Source organism: Hypanus sabinus, chromosome X1 (assembly GCF_030144855.1).
Source record: "Hypanus sabinus isolate sHypSab1 chromosome X1, sHypSab1.hap1, whole genome shotgun sequence".
In the NCBI taxonomy this organism is placed as follows: Eukaryota; Metazoa; Chordata; class Chondrichthyes; order Myliobatiformes; family Dasyatidae; genus Hypanus; species Hypanus sabinus.
The window spans coordinates 17,067,055-17,081,147 of record NC_082738.1 but is presented as its reverse complement, the minus strand read 5'-3'; the positions used below and the strand labels follow the sequence as shown (position 1 = coordinate 17,081,147).

The window sequence follows — 14,093 nt, the reverse complement described above, 5'->3', positions numbered from 1 at the left end:
TTTTTCACTCATAATGTCTGGAAAAATACCTGCGACTTCCAATGAGGGTAGTACGTCTATGATATCTGGGAAAAGCATTAGCATGGATGTGAAGTTGTAAGTGATATGGCGTTTGGAAACTGATGAGCATCAGGTTAATGTTGATACCTCTTTGAAATTGGCCACATCAACATCAGAACAATGATAAAAATTGCAGGCAAGATAAAAGCTTCTGCAATGACAACCTCAGAAGTTATCATCAACCAAGGTGACTCATTCAAGGAGACTTTTGCTTGAAAAAATGGAAAAGAGACTAAATATATGGGTGGGTGACCAAACACAATGTAACATGCCCCCAAGCCAGTTGATAATAATGGAAAAGGCATCTTCAATCATATTCAAGAAGAAGATGCATCGGTAACATTCACAGCGAGCAGAGGTTGGTTTGATAGATTTAAACAGTGCAGTAACCTCCATAGCATATGTACCTCTGCTGAAGAGGCTTGTGCAGACAGCAAGGCAGCCCAGGATTTTCCTACACCACTGAAGGCCACAATGGAAAAGGATAATTATCCCCCTGAACTTGTCTTCAATGTGGATGAATCAGGCCTATTTTGGAAAAGAATGTGTTTTCTTACTTTCATCTCCCAAAAAGAGAAACGTGAATCTGGGTTCAAGGCTGCAGAGGACCAGTTAACTCTCTTGCTAGGAGGCAATGCCAAAGGTGACTTTAAGTTAAAGCCAATGATTGTGTACCACTCTGAAACACCACGAGCAATGAAAGGCATTTTAAAGTCAAGTCTACCAGTGATTTGGAAATCAAACAAGAACGCCTGAGTGACAATTAATGTTTTTCAGAATTGGCTTGTTTCACATTTTTGTCCAGCAGCGAAGCAATATTGTGAGGAGCATGACCTTGAACCTAAAACATTGGTGCTTGATAATGCCCCAGGTTACCCTGAGGATCTTGACATGCTTCGGATCTGCATTCCTGTAGAAGTGGTTTACTGTACATGCACCACCACTTCATTACTCTAACCAGTGGATCATGGAGTAATATTGAATTTTAAAGCCTGTTGCCTTCGCCACATATTCAACAACTTGTCGAGGAAACACAAGGTCAAGGCAAACAATCCATTAGGCAATTTTGGGAAAAACTACAATGTCATGAAAACTGTAGACAACATCAGAGCAGCCTGGGATGAAGTAACTTCAAACTGGATGAATGGAGTGTGGAAGAAGCTATGGCCAGAAGCATGCAACGATATGCTAAGGTGGGCCCAGTCATCCAGAAAATCATTGAACTGGCCAATGCAGTGAGATTAGAGGATGTTAATGATGGCAATGTTGAGGAGTTGCTGCATTCTCATGGTGTGAACCTTAATAATGAAGAGCTTCAAGAATAGGCAGAGCAACGTATCCTGGGTGAATCTGAGGATGTGGATGGAGAAGAGGAAACATCAGCAAGAAACCTCACCACAAAGTTTCTCAGCACTAGCATTACCACAGCCGCACAAATCATGGACCTGATTGGGAGTGAAGCAATAAGACAGAGGTATTCTCAACATGGTTTCCTGATACAGAGAACTGCTTCATGAGAGGAAACTTAAGAAAAGGCAGTTAAATCTTGACGCCTATTTAAAGAGGAAACCAAAGTTAGAGGAGGACCCACAGCCTGGTCCCTCCTCTAAGATGTAACCACCACCCGCTTTCCTCTGCTGCTACTCCGATGTGTTGCTGCTCCACTGATTTACAGGTTTGGCGTACTTGCATGTTCATTACTCCACAAATTAATGCATATACATAAAATAATATACATCTTGGGTTTGATACTATCTTTTAAATTCAGCCGCACATCTATTTACGTAATGTTATATTGACCCTGCATAGCGTTGATTTACATAGCACTTCACCTTCAAGCATTAAGCATTGATGCAGCATTAAGTGGGGTCTGAGTGTAGTTGTATTATTTGAGAATATGGAAATTAGGTTCTAATCTAATATTACACGATTATTTATTTTTACCAAAGCAGCCTAAAAATTGTAATAAAAATAAAATACTGAAAACAGCACAACAGGCAGTCTTTTGGAATAAGAAATGGTTAATATTTCAGGTTAAAGATGATTTGTCAGAACTGGAATAAAAAGAAAATGAGAAGTTGCAGAGAGGGTGGGGGTTAGTTTAGAAATGGATAAGACAAAAGGAAAATCTCTTAATAGGGTAGGGCCAGGGTTATAGTACCAAAAAATTGCAGATGAAGTTGTCCACTTGACAGAGAGTGCACATAAACAAAGGAACATAAAGCAGTGAAATGAAGGCAGTTAGGGAGAGCACAATAAAAGAATGTAAAAGCTGTGAAATTCAAAGCTGCGTGCAATGCTTAGCAGGTTAACTGGTGCTAATGGATAGAGAAAAACTTGGGAATGTTACAGATGAATTTAAAACAGAACTAAGCAGTTCTGATGCAAACAGTAATTTGAAGTTAAGAAGCTGCACCATGCCTAGATGAAAGATGAGGTGCTATTCTTCAAGTCTTGTAACAATGCAGGAGATCAGAGTGGCAATGGAAAATTGACATGGGCTTCATCTTAAATTGTTTTGGTTTCTTTCAATTTTTAATTTTTCAGGCTTATTTTCCTTCCTGGCATTCTATGGTACACAGTCATTTCTGGCTTACAGGAACTGATTTAATTGACAATGTCTTATCACATACTCTAGTATCCGTCTACTTTGTTGAAATGGTGCATGTACCCATGGATAGACAGGACATAATGAAGTCCTGTATGTATTATTCCTGGAGAATAGTTTGAAGGCGGTGTTGAAGTAGTAAAGTTATGCTGTTTTTTCATAGAACCATAGAACATTACAGCACAGAAACAGGCCTTTTGGCCCTTCTTGGCTGTGCCGAACTATATTTCTGCCTAGTCCCACTGATCTGCACCTGGACCATATCCCTCTATACACCTCTCATCCATGTACCTGTCCAAGTTTTTCTTAAATGTTAAAAGTGAACCCACATTTACAACTTCATCTGGCAGCTCATTCCACACTCCCACCACTCTCTGTGTGAAGAAGCCCTCCCCAATGTTCCCCTTAAACTTTTCTCCCTTCACCCTTAACCCATGTTCTCCGGTTTTTTTTTCCTCCCCTAGCCTCAGTGGAAAAAGCCTGCTTGCATTCCCTCTATCTATACCCATCATAATTTTATATACCTCTATCAAATTTCCACTCACTCTTCTACGCTTCAGGGAACAAAGTCCTAACCTATTCAACCTTTCTCAGTAACTCAGTTTCTCAAGTCCCGGCAACATCCTTGTAAACCTTCTCTGCACTCTTTCAACCTTATTAATATCCTTCCTGTAATTCGGTGACCAAAACTGCACAGAATACTCCAAATTCGGCCTCACCAATGCCTTATACAACCTCACCATAACATTCCAACTCTTATACTCAGTACTTTGATTTATAAAGGCCAGTGTACCAAAAGCTCTCTTTACGACCCTATCTACCTCTGACACCACTTTTAGGGAATTTTGTATCTGTATTCCCAGATCCCTCTGTTCTGCTGCACTCCTCAGTGTTCTACCATTTATCTTGTATGTTCTACCTTGGTTTGTCCTTCCAAAGTGCAATACCTCACACTTGTCTGTATTAAACTCCATCTGCCATTTTTCAGTCCATTTTTTCAGCTGGTCCAGATCCCTCTGCAAGCTTTGAAAACCTTCCTCATTGTCCACTACACCTCCAATCTTTGCATCATCAGCAAATTTGCTGATCCAATTTGCCACATTATCATCCAGATCATTGATATAGATGACAAATAACAATGGATCCAGCACTGATCCCTGTGGCACACCACTAGTCATAGGCCTCCACTACCACTCTCTGACTTCTCCCATTGAGCCAATGTCTAATCCAATTTACTACCTCTCCATGTATACCTAGTGACTGAATCTTCCTAACCAGCCTCCCATGCGGGACCTTGTCAAATGCCTTACTGAAGTCCATGTGGACAACATCCACTGCCTTCCCTTCATCCACTTTCCTCGTAACCTCCTCAAATAACTCTAATAGATTGGTTAAGCATGACCTACCACGCACAAAGCCGTGTTGATTCTCCCTGATAAGTCCCTGTCTATCTAAATACTTGTAGATCCTACCTCTTAGTACTCCTTCAAATAATTTACCTACTACAGACGTCAAACTTACTGGCCTATAATTTCCTGGATTACTTTTTGAGCCTCTTTTAAACAACGGAACAACGTGAGCTATCCTCCAATCCTCCGGCACCTCACCCATAGATACTGACATTTTAAATATATCTGCCAGGGCCCCCTGCAATTTCAACACTAGTCTCCTTCAAGGTCCAAGGAAATACCCTGTCAGGTCCTGGGGGTTTATCTACTCTGATTTGCCTCAAGATAGCAAGCACCTCCTTCTTCAATCTGTTTAGGTTCCATGATCTCACTACTTGTTTGCCTCATTTCCATTGACTCCATGCCAGTTTCCTTAGTAAATACAGACGCAAAAAAAACGTATTTAATATCTCTCCCATTTCTTTTGGTTCCATACATAGCCGACCACTCTGATCTTCAAGAGGACCAATTTTATCCCTTACTATCCTTTTGCTCTTAACATACCTGTAGAAGCTCTTTGGATTATCCTTCACCTTGACTGCCAAAGGTACCTCATGTCTTTTAGCCCTCCTGATTTCTTTCTTAAGTTTTTTTTTTGCACTTTTTATACTCCTCAACTACCTTATTTGCTCCCTGTTTCCTATACATGTCATACATCTCTCTCTTCTTCTTTATCAGAATTCCAGTATCCCTAGAGAACCAAGGTTCCTTATTCTTATTCACTTTGCCTTTAATCCTGACAGGAACATACAATTGACATGTCCGTTTATTGTTTCATTTATGAGCTTATTAGACTTTGCAATTTAATTGGTTTACCACATTGACCGGAAGGTCATTCCTAGAATGTAAGTTTTCTGGCTAACATGCTGATAGTGGTAGAGATTATGGAACACTCCATGGTACTTTGATGTTTGTCATGAAACTTATGTGGTTTAGGCTGTACACAGTGGGCTGTGTCATTGTATAAGGATGGTTGTGGACTCTTTTGGTTGTAAAGAGTAAATGGCTTTTCTTGCTACTGTTCATTTTTATCCTTTTGTTTTATTGTACTTTTGGGTTTTTAGGTTTCGATCTCAGTCCTTTCCACGCAGAGAGCTCCCTCTCTCCCTTTGGTAAGCAGTCAGACCCTCTCGCCACTATTTGAGTGTTCACGTGTTAACATCAGTAGTTTGTACCTGGATGCTTGTATGTCTGCTTGCATTTTCATAGAGGATATTCACGTGACATCAGCAGTCTTTTCAGCGAGTTACTGGTCAAGTGCTAAAAAAAGTTTTTTTTAGCATATGTGAACATAATTTTTTTCTTTGCTTTCCTGCCTTAAATCTTAAAAGTTTGTCTATAAAATGCATGTCAAAATCAGTTTTCATTCACAAAATATCTTAGAAGTTAACAGTTGTGATTGTAAATTGTTCTGCGTCATAGTTTATACATATGTAATCAAAATATTTGTATTGTAAAAGTGTAGTGAGTTGAATATAAAAACTGTTGAGGCATGGGAGTATCTTGGCAATTATTGGTAGAATGAGCATGTACATGTCACTGATTATTGGTGCAAAATTCATTTATGAGATTAAATATCTAGCTTTACAGAAAAACAAATTTTGTTTGCACCATAGTGTTTATAAGCTGATTCTGTAGTTTGTTCAAAGCTTTCCCAGTCTCGTATATAAAATTTTTATGATGGTTCCTGGTCTGCAAGTCAATCGTACAAAGTGTGGTGACTCCTTAGCATTAAAGACCAGAGGATACCTTAGTGCTGACTTATTTCATCTGGGTTGCTGTTGTGTCCCATTCTTTTCTCCACTGATCTCCATCAATAATCCTGGATACCGATGGAAAGTGTGCATCTGAGAATTTGGCTGAGTTCAGTATCTGACTTGGCTGTGATAAATTCTAATATTGACCTGCTTAGGTAAGAACCACTGAGAATGCATGAAGGTAAAGTTGTCAGCATCCTTTGATTGCTTCACAGAAGTGTTAAGTACATGCAACAAAAGAAGAGTCAGGACATTTTTTGATATAAAGAGAGATTATAATTGTGATCAGTATTTTTTGTGCACAGAATCAACGATTATTGATGGATTTGGGAAGTTGAAACTGTTATATCCTTACTAATCTATGTGCAAGCAGTTGAGTTGACTACTTTTAATTGATATTGTTAAATTCTATTTTATTTTGCTACTTGTCCTGCAGTGTTGAACAATGAAAAGATGACAAAGTTGTAGGTGTAAATCTGAAATTACGAATTGTGACTTAATGCCTTTGATGGAATGTGTGCTGTCCTATGCATGGTTTCTAAAGACAGTGGCACAATACATAAATCCTGTGTAGTTCCTATAAAAAGTACTCACATGTTCCCTCCTCTCCCCCCCCCCCCCGGTAGTGTTCGTGTTTTATTGTTTTACAACATTGAATCTCAGTGGATTTAATTTGGCTTTTTTGACACTGGTCAACAGAAAAAGACTCTTTCGTGTGAAAGTGAAAACAGAATACAAAGTGATCTAAATTAATTACAAATATAAAACACAAAATAATTGATCGCGTAAGTATTTACCCCCTCCTTAATATGACACAATAAATCATCACTGGTGCAGCCAATTGTTTTCAGAAATCACATAATTGGTTAAATGGAGACCTGTGGGCAGTCAAGTTGTCTCAACTGATTGTAGTAAAAATACACCTGCATCTGGAAGGTCCAACTGCTGGCAAGTCAGTATCCTGGCAAAAACGACACCATGGAGACAAAAAAAACACAAAGCAATTCCACAAAAAGCTTATTGAAAAGCACAAGCACAAGATGGATATAAGAAAATTTGCAAGTCACTGAATATCCCTTAGAGTACAGTTAAGTCAATCATCAAAAAATGGAAAGAATATGGCACAGCTGTAATCTGCCCAGGGCAAGCTGTCCTCAAAAACTGAGTGACTATGCAAGAAGGGGAACTAGTGAGGGAGGCCACCAAGAGATCTATGACAACTCTGGAGGAGTTACAAGTTTCAGATGGGAGAGACTGCACAAATGACAACTGTTGCCCGGGTGCTTCACCAGTCGCAGCTTTAAGGGAGAGGGGCAAAGAAAAAACCACTGTTGAAAAAACCTCACATGAAATCTCAGCTTGAGTTTGCCAGAGGCATGTGGGAGACTGTGAAGTCAGCTGGAAGAAGGTTCTATGGTCTGATGAAACCAAAATTGAGCTTTTTTGGCCAAGCACCACGCATCATCAAAAACACACCATCCCTACCATGAAGCATGGTGGTGGCTGCATCATGCTGTGGGGATGTTTCACTGCAGCAGGTCCTGGAAGGCTTGTGATGGTCGAGGGTAAAATGAATGCAGCAAAATACAGGGAAATCCTGATGCAATCTGCAAGAGAACTGTGACTTGGAGAAGATTTGTTTTCCAGTGAGACAATGACACTAAGCATAAAACCAAAGCTACACAGGAATGACTTAAAAAGCAACACAGTTACTGTCCTGAAGAGCCAAGTCCAAGTCCAGAACTCAATCCAACTGAGAATTTGTGGCCGGACTTGAAAAGGGCTGTTTGCTAACGATCCCCATGCAATCTGGCAGAGCTTGAGCAGTTTTGTAAAGAAGAATGGGGAAAAATTGCAGTGTCCAGATGTGCAAAGCTGATAGGGACCTATCCCCACAGGCTCAAGGGTATAATTGCTGCCAAAGGTCCATTTACTGAATACTGACTTGAAGGGTGAATACTTAAGCTATCACGTGAAGGCAAGAAGATTGCCTGTATGAAGATCTATGCTCAATTGGGATACCTGTCTATCGAATTGGAGTAACCATTTGGGAAATGAGAATTTGTCAGTAACCAAGCTGAAGTATTAAGAAGGTAGTATCTGCATAAGGAATTGAGCTTATTGTCCCATCATTAATTTTAATAGGAGCTTTTTTTTTTTAGCAAAGGCAAATTTTTAACAAGTAACAATTTGTAAATACAAAGGAGGTAATAGTTTGATTATCAGGCAAGCTAGGATTTTCAGGGGAATCCCATGCCTCTGAGGTCTGGTCATTTCAATTGGAAATGGCTCATAAACTCAGTGATGTATTCTGTGAAACATGAATTCAGCTACCTCCGACCAAGAGACTGGCCTGAGGTTTGAACTGAAATCAGAAGGTTTAAATATGGGAACTATTCCAAAGTTTTAAGGTGGTTATTTGTTTTCCTTGGTTTTTGTTACCTGGGTTCTTAACATGTATCCAATGTAAAACTTTCTTTATACACTTTTCCTTGTTTGGCAATTGGCTTTGGGCCTACTTTTTTTGCATGGTAACCAAGGGTAGTTCAGTTGTAATGGTGATATTTCAGTTTTGTTCATGTTTCAAATATTGGTAGCTAATCCGGTATTTAAATTTGAACATGAAAAGCACAATTTCAGAATAATGCCACAAGCTGGAACTGAGTTCCATTGGCAAATGACAGTGTTTACATCTGTAGACATTTGAATTAAATTCAGAATGTTGGTGTAATTCAACATGTTGAGGTGCACCTGTAGTGGTGCTTGTATTTGCCAGGAACACCGCTCATAGCCTTGGAGAAATGCTGTCTTCTTGATCTGTATGCATCTCTTGCTTCACTCAAATTCCAAAGTATCCAAAGTATCAAAAAATAGAAAAGCAATTCAGCCCTTCACCTCTTGAGCTGTAACCTTTATAGACTATAACACAAAGTACTTTTCAAATGGAGTTTAATACTTATGCTGGCATCACCTTTTCAGTGAGTGTGTTTTAGACCTCCTCCACTGTCTGCTGTAATTTTTTCACCAATTATCTGTAATCTGTATCCCCAAGTTATTGATTTTGTACACCCCCCCCCCCACCTCAATCTGTCCCCAATCTCAGCTGTTCTAAGGCAAGCAGCCGCAGTCTGTCTAATCTCTTCTTACACCTGAACTTTTCCAGCCCTGGCAAAATTCTTGTCTTTCTCCTCCTGAACCAATGCCAGCACTACCACATCTTCCTTATTACCACAAGCATTGTCCCCATTACACAAGCTGCAGCCAGACTAATATTTTGTGCAATTCAAGCACGACCTCCTGTCTTTGTATTCTGTATCAGCCTGTAAAGTAAAAGTGTGTTTTCTTAATCATCATCATTAGCACCATCACCTTTAGCTATCCTGCTGCCTTTAGGAATCTTTGGAGCATTTGCTCCAAGCTCCTTTGTTTTCCTTTGTGCTCCTGTAATTTACCATTTATTCTGTGCTAGATTTTTTTGCCCTCCCCAAATGTGTTGCGTTTCTCGGGATTTAATTCCAGTCAGCCCTTTGCTTGTGTTTATTGCAATTATCTTGTGAAATACTACCCACTTATGATGACTTGCAGTTGGTTTGCCTGGACAGGTTATCATTGAGGAGCTGAACATGGTATTAGTGTAGTCTTATGAATATTTCATACATTTTGTTGATTCTTTAGGAACCTGTTGGCCTGTAGCTTTATAACTATTTAGGAAATGTAGATTTGTTTTTGAAATCTAAATTGTGTGCATGTTTTCATTTCTAATACTGAAATCTCACTTAAAGTTACCTCAAAGTAAATTCTTGGCTTTTTCTTCGGAGTCTTTTTAGGATTTTTGAAAAATTACTTTTTGACAATGGTCTCAGAGGACAATTATTACAGTCCAACTGTTAAGTCAGCAATAATGCATGAGGTCTCTGGTTTGTTAGACAGTGACTTTACCAACTGAACCACTGATGGAGTTTTTGTCCACTTAGAAAAACCTTCTACATTACAAATGCCAATCATTAGTGAGTTCTGTGACCTTCGTTTGTGAGCTGAAGATGACATTCCCAAGTAATAAAGCTATTAAATTTCAGTGGTGTACATAATAAGAAGCACTATTTGTAGTATGTTGTGCATATAGTCTGTTTCCACAGCCATAAATAAAGTGTCTCAGTGTGTTGTGCTCCACCTTGTATTCCGAGTGAAAATAGGACTTAATGAATTTAATAAACAGGCTTAAGGCCGCTGACATTACGCTGTTGTGAATGTTAACAGTCACATCATATTTTGGGTTTGTATTTGTTATTTGACTAATTCTCCACAAATTTATCATAATTTAAAAAACTTTTTGTCATTTCCTTTGGAAGTAAAGAAAGCTATTCATATCAGACCTTATATTTGAGGAGCCAACCTACTTTTTTTTCCCCGTTTCACTTTTAAATATTATTGTCTATATATCTGCTAAAGAATTGGTTCAGTAACTTATCATGGTACTCCTTTCTTTAAGCTGGGATTGACGTCTCATCCATAACGGATGAGCTTTCATCCAGTCATCCTGATGAGAACTCAAAGCGAAATCAAGCTTTTAATGATGTTCCAGTGGAGGGTGCCCTCAGCTCAGATCTTGACAAGATCGTAACAGAGGGTAGGTATTAATGCATTTTTTAAAAAAGCACTCTGAGGTTGGGGTAGGGGTGGAATTGCTTTTGGGATTTGTTGAAGCTCCATTTTATAAGATTAAGATGTATAAAGTTACAGTTCAGTGTTTAGTGTATGTTTTTATTTTTGCCCATCTGACCTTCAGAATACTGATATGCAGGATGAAAGATTAAAAGTGACAGCAAGTAACCTGGAGTTGGACTTTCAAACTTACTGATGTGCTTGGTAGTTTCCTGAACTCTCATCTCTCCCTTTCTCCCTAATAAAACATTCACTTTACTCATCTTGTTTTCTGTAGTTTCGGCCCAACTTTGTTTCCAATATCACAACCTGACATACCTGAACATTTTTAGTACAGACTATTTTATTCATTTATCAGCAAAATTACTTAGACAACATCAGATGAAACATCGCTGTGCACATCTCAACTTAAATTATTCATTGCTTTCAGGTGATTCTGAAGAGAAAGTTTAACTCTTGGCTGATTTTCTTGATCATGAAAGATTTTCAAAAACCTCATTCCCCTTTTTCCTTGGCCTTAATATGTGTCAGGAGCTGAATAGATAGATAGACTTTTGCCTTCATTACGTTTCCTCCTCCCCTTTCATACCTATTCCTGAACCTGTGCCCTACTTTATGATCTATTGTGCCTCCCAATTTTTCCTTCTCCAAACCATTGTCTATGAAGTCCACATCCTCCTCCTTGGAATTGCATTTTCACTAAATGCTCATTATTCAACTCCTGTTCCAGAATTGTACACTAGCTGATCTAAATGGCTTTGTTTCCCCAGATGTTGGTCTTGCTTCTCTTCAAAAAGGCCAGTGTCTGCCTTTCTAAAATCTTACTCTTAACTCCTTTGCCCTTGAAAACTACTGTTCCATATGTTATCTCCCATTCTTTAGTCTTTGGTGGTTTTGTTCCCCCAATCTAATCATCTTTCTCACATTTGAATCTTTTCCATCAATATTCTGGCTCTGGAATAGCATGAAAATGGCCCTACTGGAATTGCTAATGTCTCTAATGCATTATCATTTCATTTCCTACTTTCTTTTAGCTGTGAGTAAGGTGAACCACGGTTGATGCTTTTGGCTGAAGATACATGCAACTATACCTTTTTTTTTTACAAGTTCTGCTCCTTCCCCAACCTTGGTCTGCATCTTGACCAGACTGTATTTGGCTTCACTGTACACTTTGGTCCTCAGCCAAACAACTTTCCTTTGTTGCCCTCCACAAAGGGGGATGACTTCCATCTCCATCACTTCACTTGACAAAATCTCTGCTTCAGTCCAGCTGTGATTGGATGTTTAGGGTATTGATATCTTGTTCCATTTTACACAACCCTCTGCTACTCTCACATCCCAAAATAACATTTCCTTTTGACTCTGCTTTTAGTTGTTCTGAAAATTAATTCTATTACCTAACCCCCAATCTGAAAATATATGTCTTTATGTTTTCTTCCTTTTAAGTCCTTGCTTTAAACCACATCTTTACCAACACACTTTCTTGTGGTATTTGGTATACACGTAGCAGTTATGTGAAGTGCCTGGGTATGTTTTTATTTGATATAAACCAATATTGTTCTTGGCAATTAAGTTGTCAATGGAACTCTTGAGCATTTCTGGTCAATTTCAGAGCACATCTACCTCCCTCTCTCCATGTCATATTTCAAAAAGGTACTGACTTTTGGTGCTATATTCTAAGATATAACTTCCAAGCTGTTGACAGAAGGAAGTGTAGCATTGTTTTGCCTTTGCTAATCATCCAAAAGCAGATTGTGAATGCCCACTTGAAAACTAGTTGATCCAGAAAGGAGGCATTGGACCCACAAGGAGCTGGCTATAAAGGAATGCATTTGTTTTTACTTTTTAAATCTGGTTTAAGCTTCTAGCATGTTGATGTTTAGAATTTGTTTAATAATTTAATTGATATAATAGCTTCACTGTTACATCTCCAGAATAAATTCTTTCTTCATTCAGAACTGGCACAAATGGAGAGTAAAGATGTACAGCAGCTCTTCACTGATGTTCTGGGATCACAGGGAAATCATCCACTTCCAGAATCAACACTGAGTAGTGTCAAAACAGTATCTGAAAGCCATCTTCTCACTTCCCATGGGTTAGGAGAACTCATCAGACCTTCATTAAGCCAGCAATCTCTACTTCCTGGTAAAGGGAATACATATTTTTCATAGAGTTTTTTTTAGCTATTACATATCAGCTGTATTAGACCATTCAATAGATTACTTGGCTGTGCTTGAACCTATTGGTTTGAGCTTCACTTTTTTTTTAAATTCTTGTGCATATTATTTATTTCATTCCAATTCATCTACAATTCACTTCAGCCATGGAAAGCTCATACTCTTATTAGCTCATCCTTTCCCTTGTGATGTTCTGCAAGCATGAGTTTAACTGTCCTGCCCAGGGTTCTTGTAGTCTGTCTCACATCAGATTGTATTCGTGATTAAATATGTAGCTGGTGTGCTAGTGCTAAATGTGGCTATATTTGGGTAGAATACCCTAGTTTTGGAAGAACTTTGGTTGGTTAATGCAAAGAGAAACTTGGGAAAGCTTGATTAGGTTGCCAAGTTTTCCTGTTGTGCTTCTTTGTCTATTTAACTGCCTGTTTGCCTGTTCTGTATCTGATTGTGTACTATTTCTCCAAGCACTTGCTATTCACTCTGTTTGAATGTTTCATAATTTGCCAAGATGCAAAAGAGGGCAGCAAGAGAATTGTTGGCGATGGTGAAAGAAATCTTGAACATTTGAGAAGTTCTATGTACCAAAGAGTTTGTGTTTGGCTTGAATAATATAGGCTGCATTTGCTAGGATAAATCAGGAGGTTTTTATTTAATTTTTAAGATCAGATATATTGTCAAAAATACATAATTTCCATTAGATGGGGGCACCATTAAAGGTACTCCTTTCTACCTGAGTCTCTTGCTAGCATCCTTTGAAAATATTTTCTGTAGTAAGTGAGAAGCAATGCCATTAGGTCACTCTGCCCTTTCCGTCCCTGATTATTTGTTATTCTAGGACTTGGGTTTTACTCTTGAGGCATGACAGATTCAAGACATCTTAAGTACTCGTGACAATTTTATTTCTACACCCAGCTGCCCTTGTTGGAGCACCAGCACCTTCCTCACTGTATAACATTTTAGTTCTCTTTAGATTCTCTCTTATGGCTATTTGCGACCTAAATACTTAAAAGCACCAGCTCTATTTTTTTTTGCTGACATCTTACCCAGCAAGAACTGATATAAGTATTTCCCTAGTAGGTTTTTCTAGAAAATCGACATGACCTAAATGCTTCTTTAGTACTTAATGTTTTTTATGTCTGGTTCTCCCTGTGCCACACACACTACTCTGGATATTGCCCTTCCTGATGGTTACACATGACATTTGAGTTATCTGATAATTTAAATTAAGAAAAAAAAACGGAAGAGATAAATTAGCATTAAACATTCAGGGATTACTTTACACAAGATCAAAGAGACTTCAGGTATTGGCTTTAATCATAAGATATTAGTGTAGTTACTAAAAGGCTTACAGCATGGGCAACTGCCGGTCTCCCATACAACC

The 14,093-nt window shown here is 38.7% G+C and overlaps 1 protein-coding gene across 1 annotated transcript in view; it reads left to right on the top strand.

Annotated features, from left to right (window-relative positions):
* kmt2d (lysine (K)-specific methyltransferase 2D) overlaps positions 1-14,093 on the top strand; it is a 248,352-nt gene that overhangs the window by 118,902 nt on the left and 115,357 nt on the right. The window contains exons 27-28 of the mRNA XM_059955967.1: positions 10,363-10,500; positions 12,492-12,680. Of these exons, the coding sequence (XP_059811950.1) occupies positions 10,363-10,500; positions 12,492-12,680 (327 nt within the window). The remainder of the gene's footprint in view (positions 1-10,362; positions 10,501-12,491; positions 12,681-14,093) is intronic.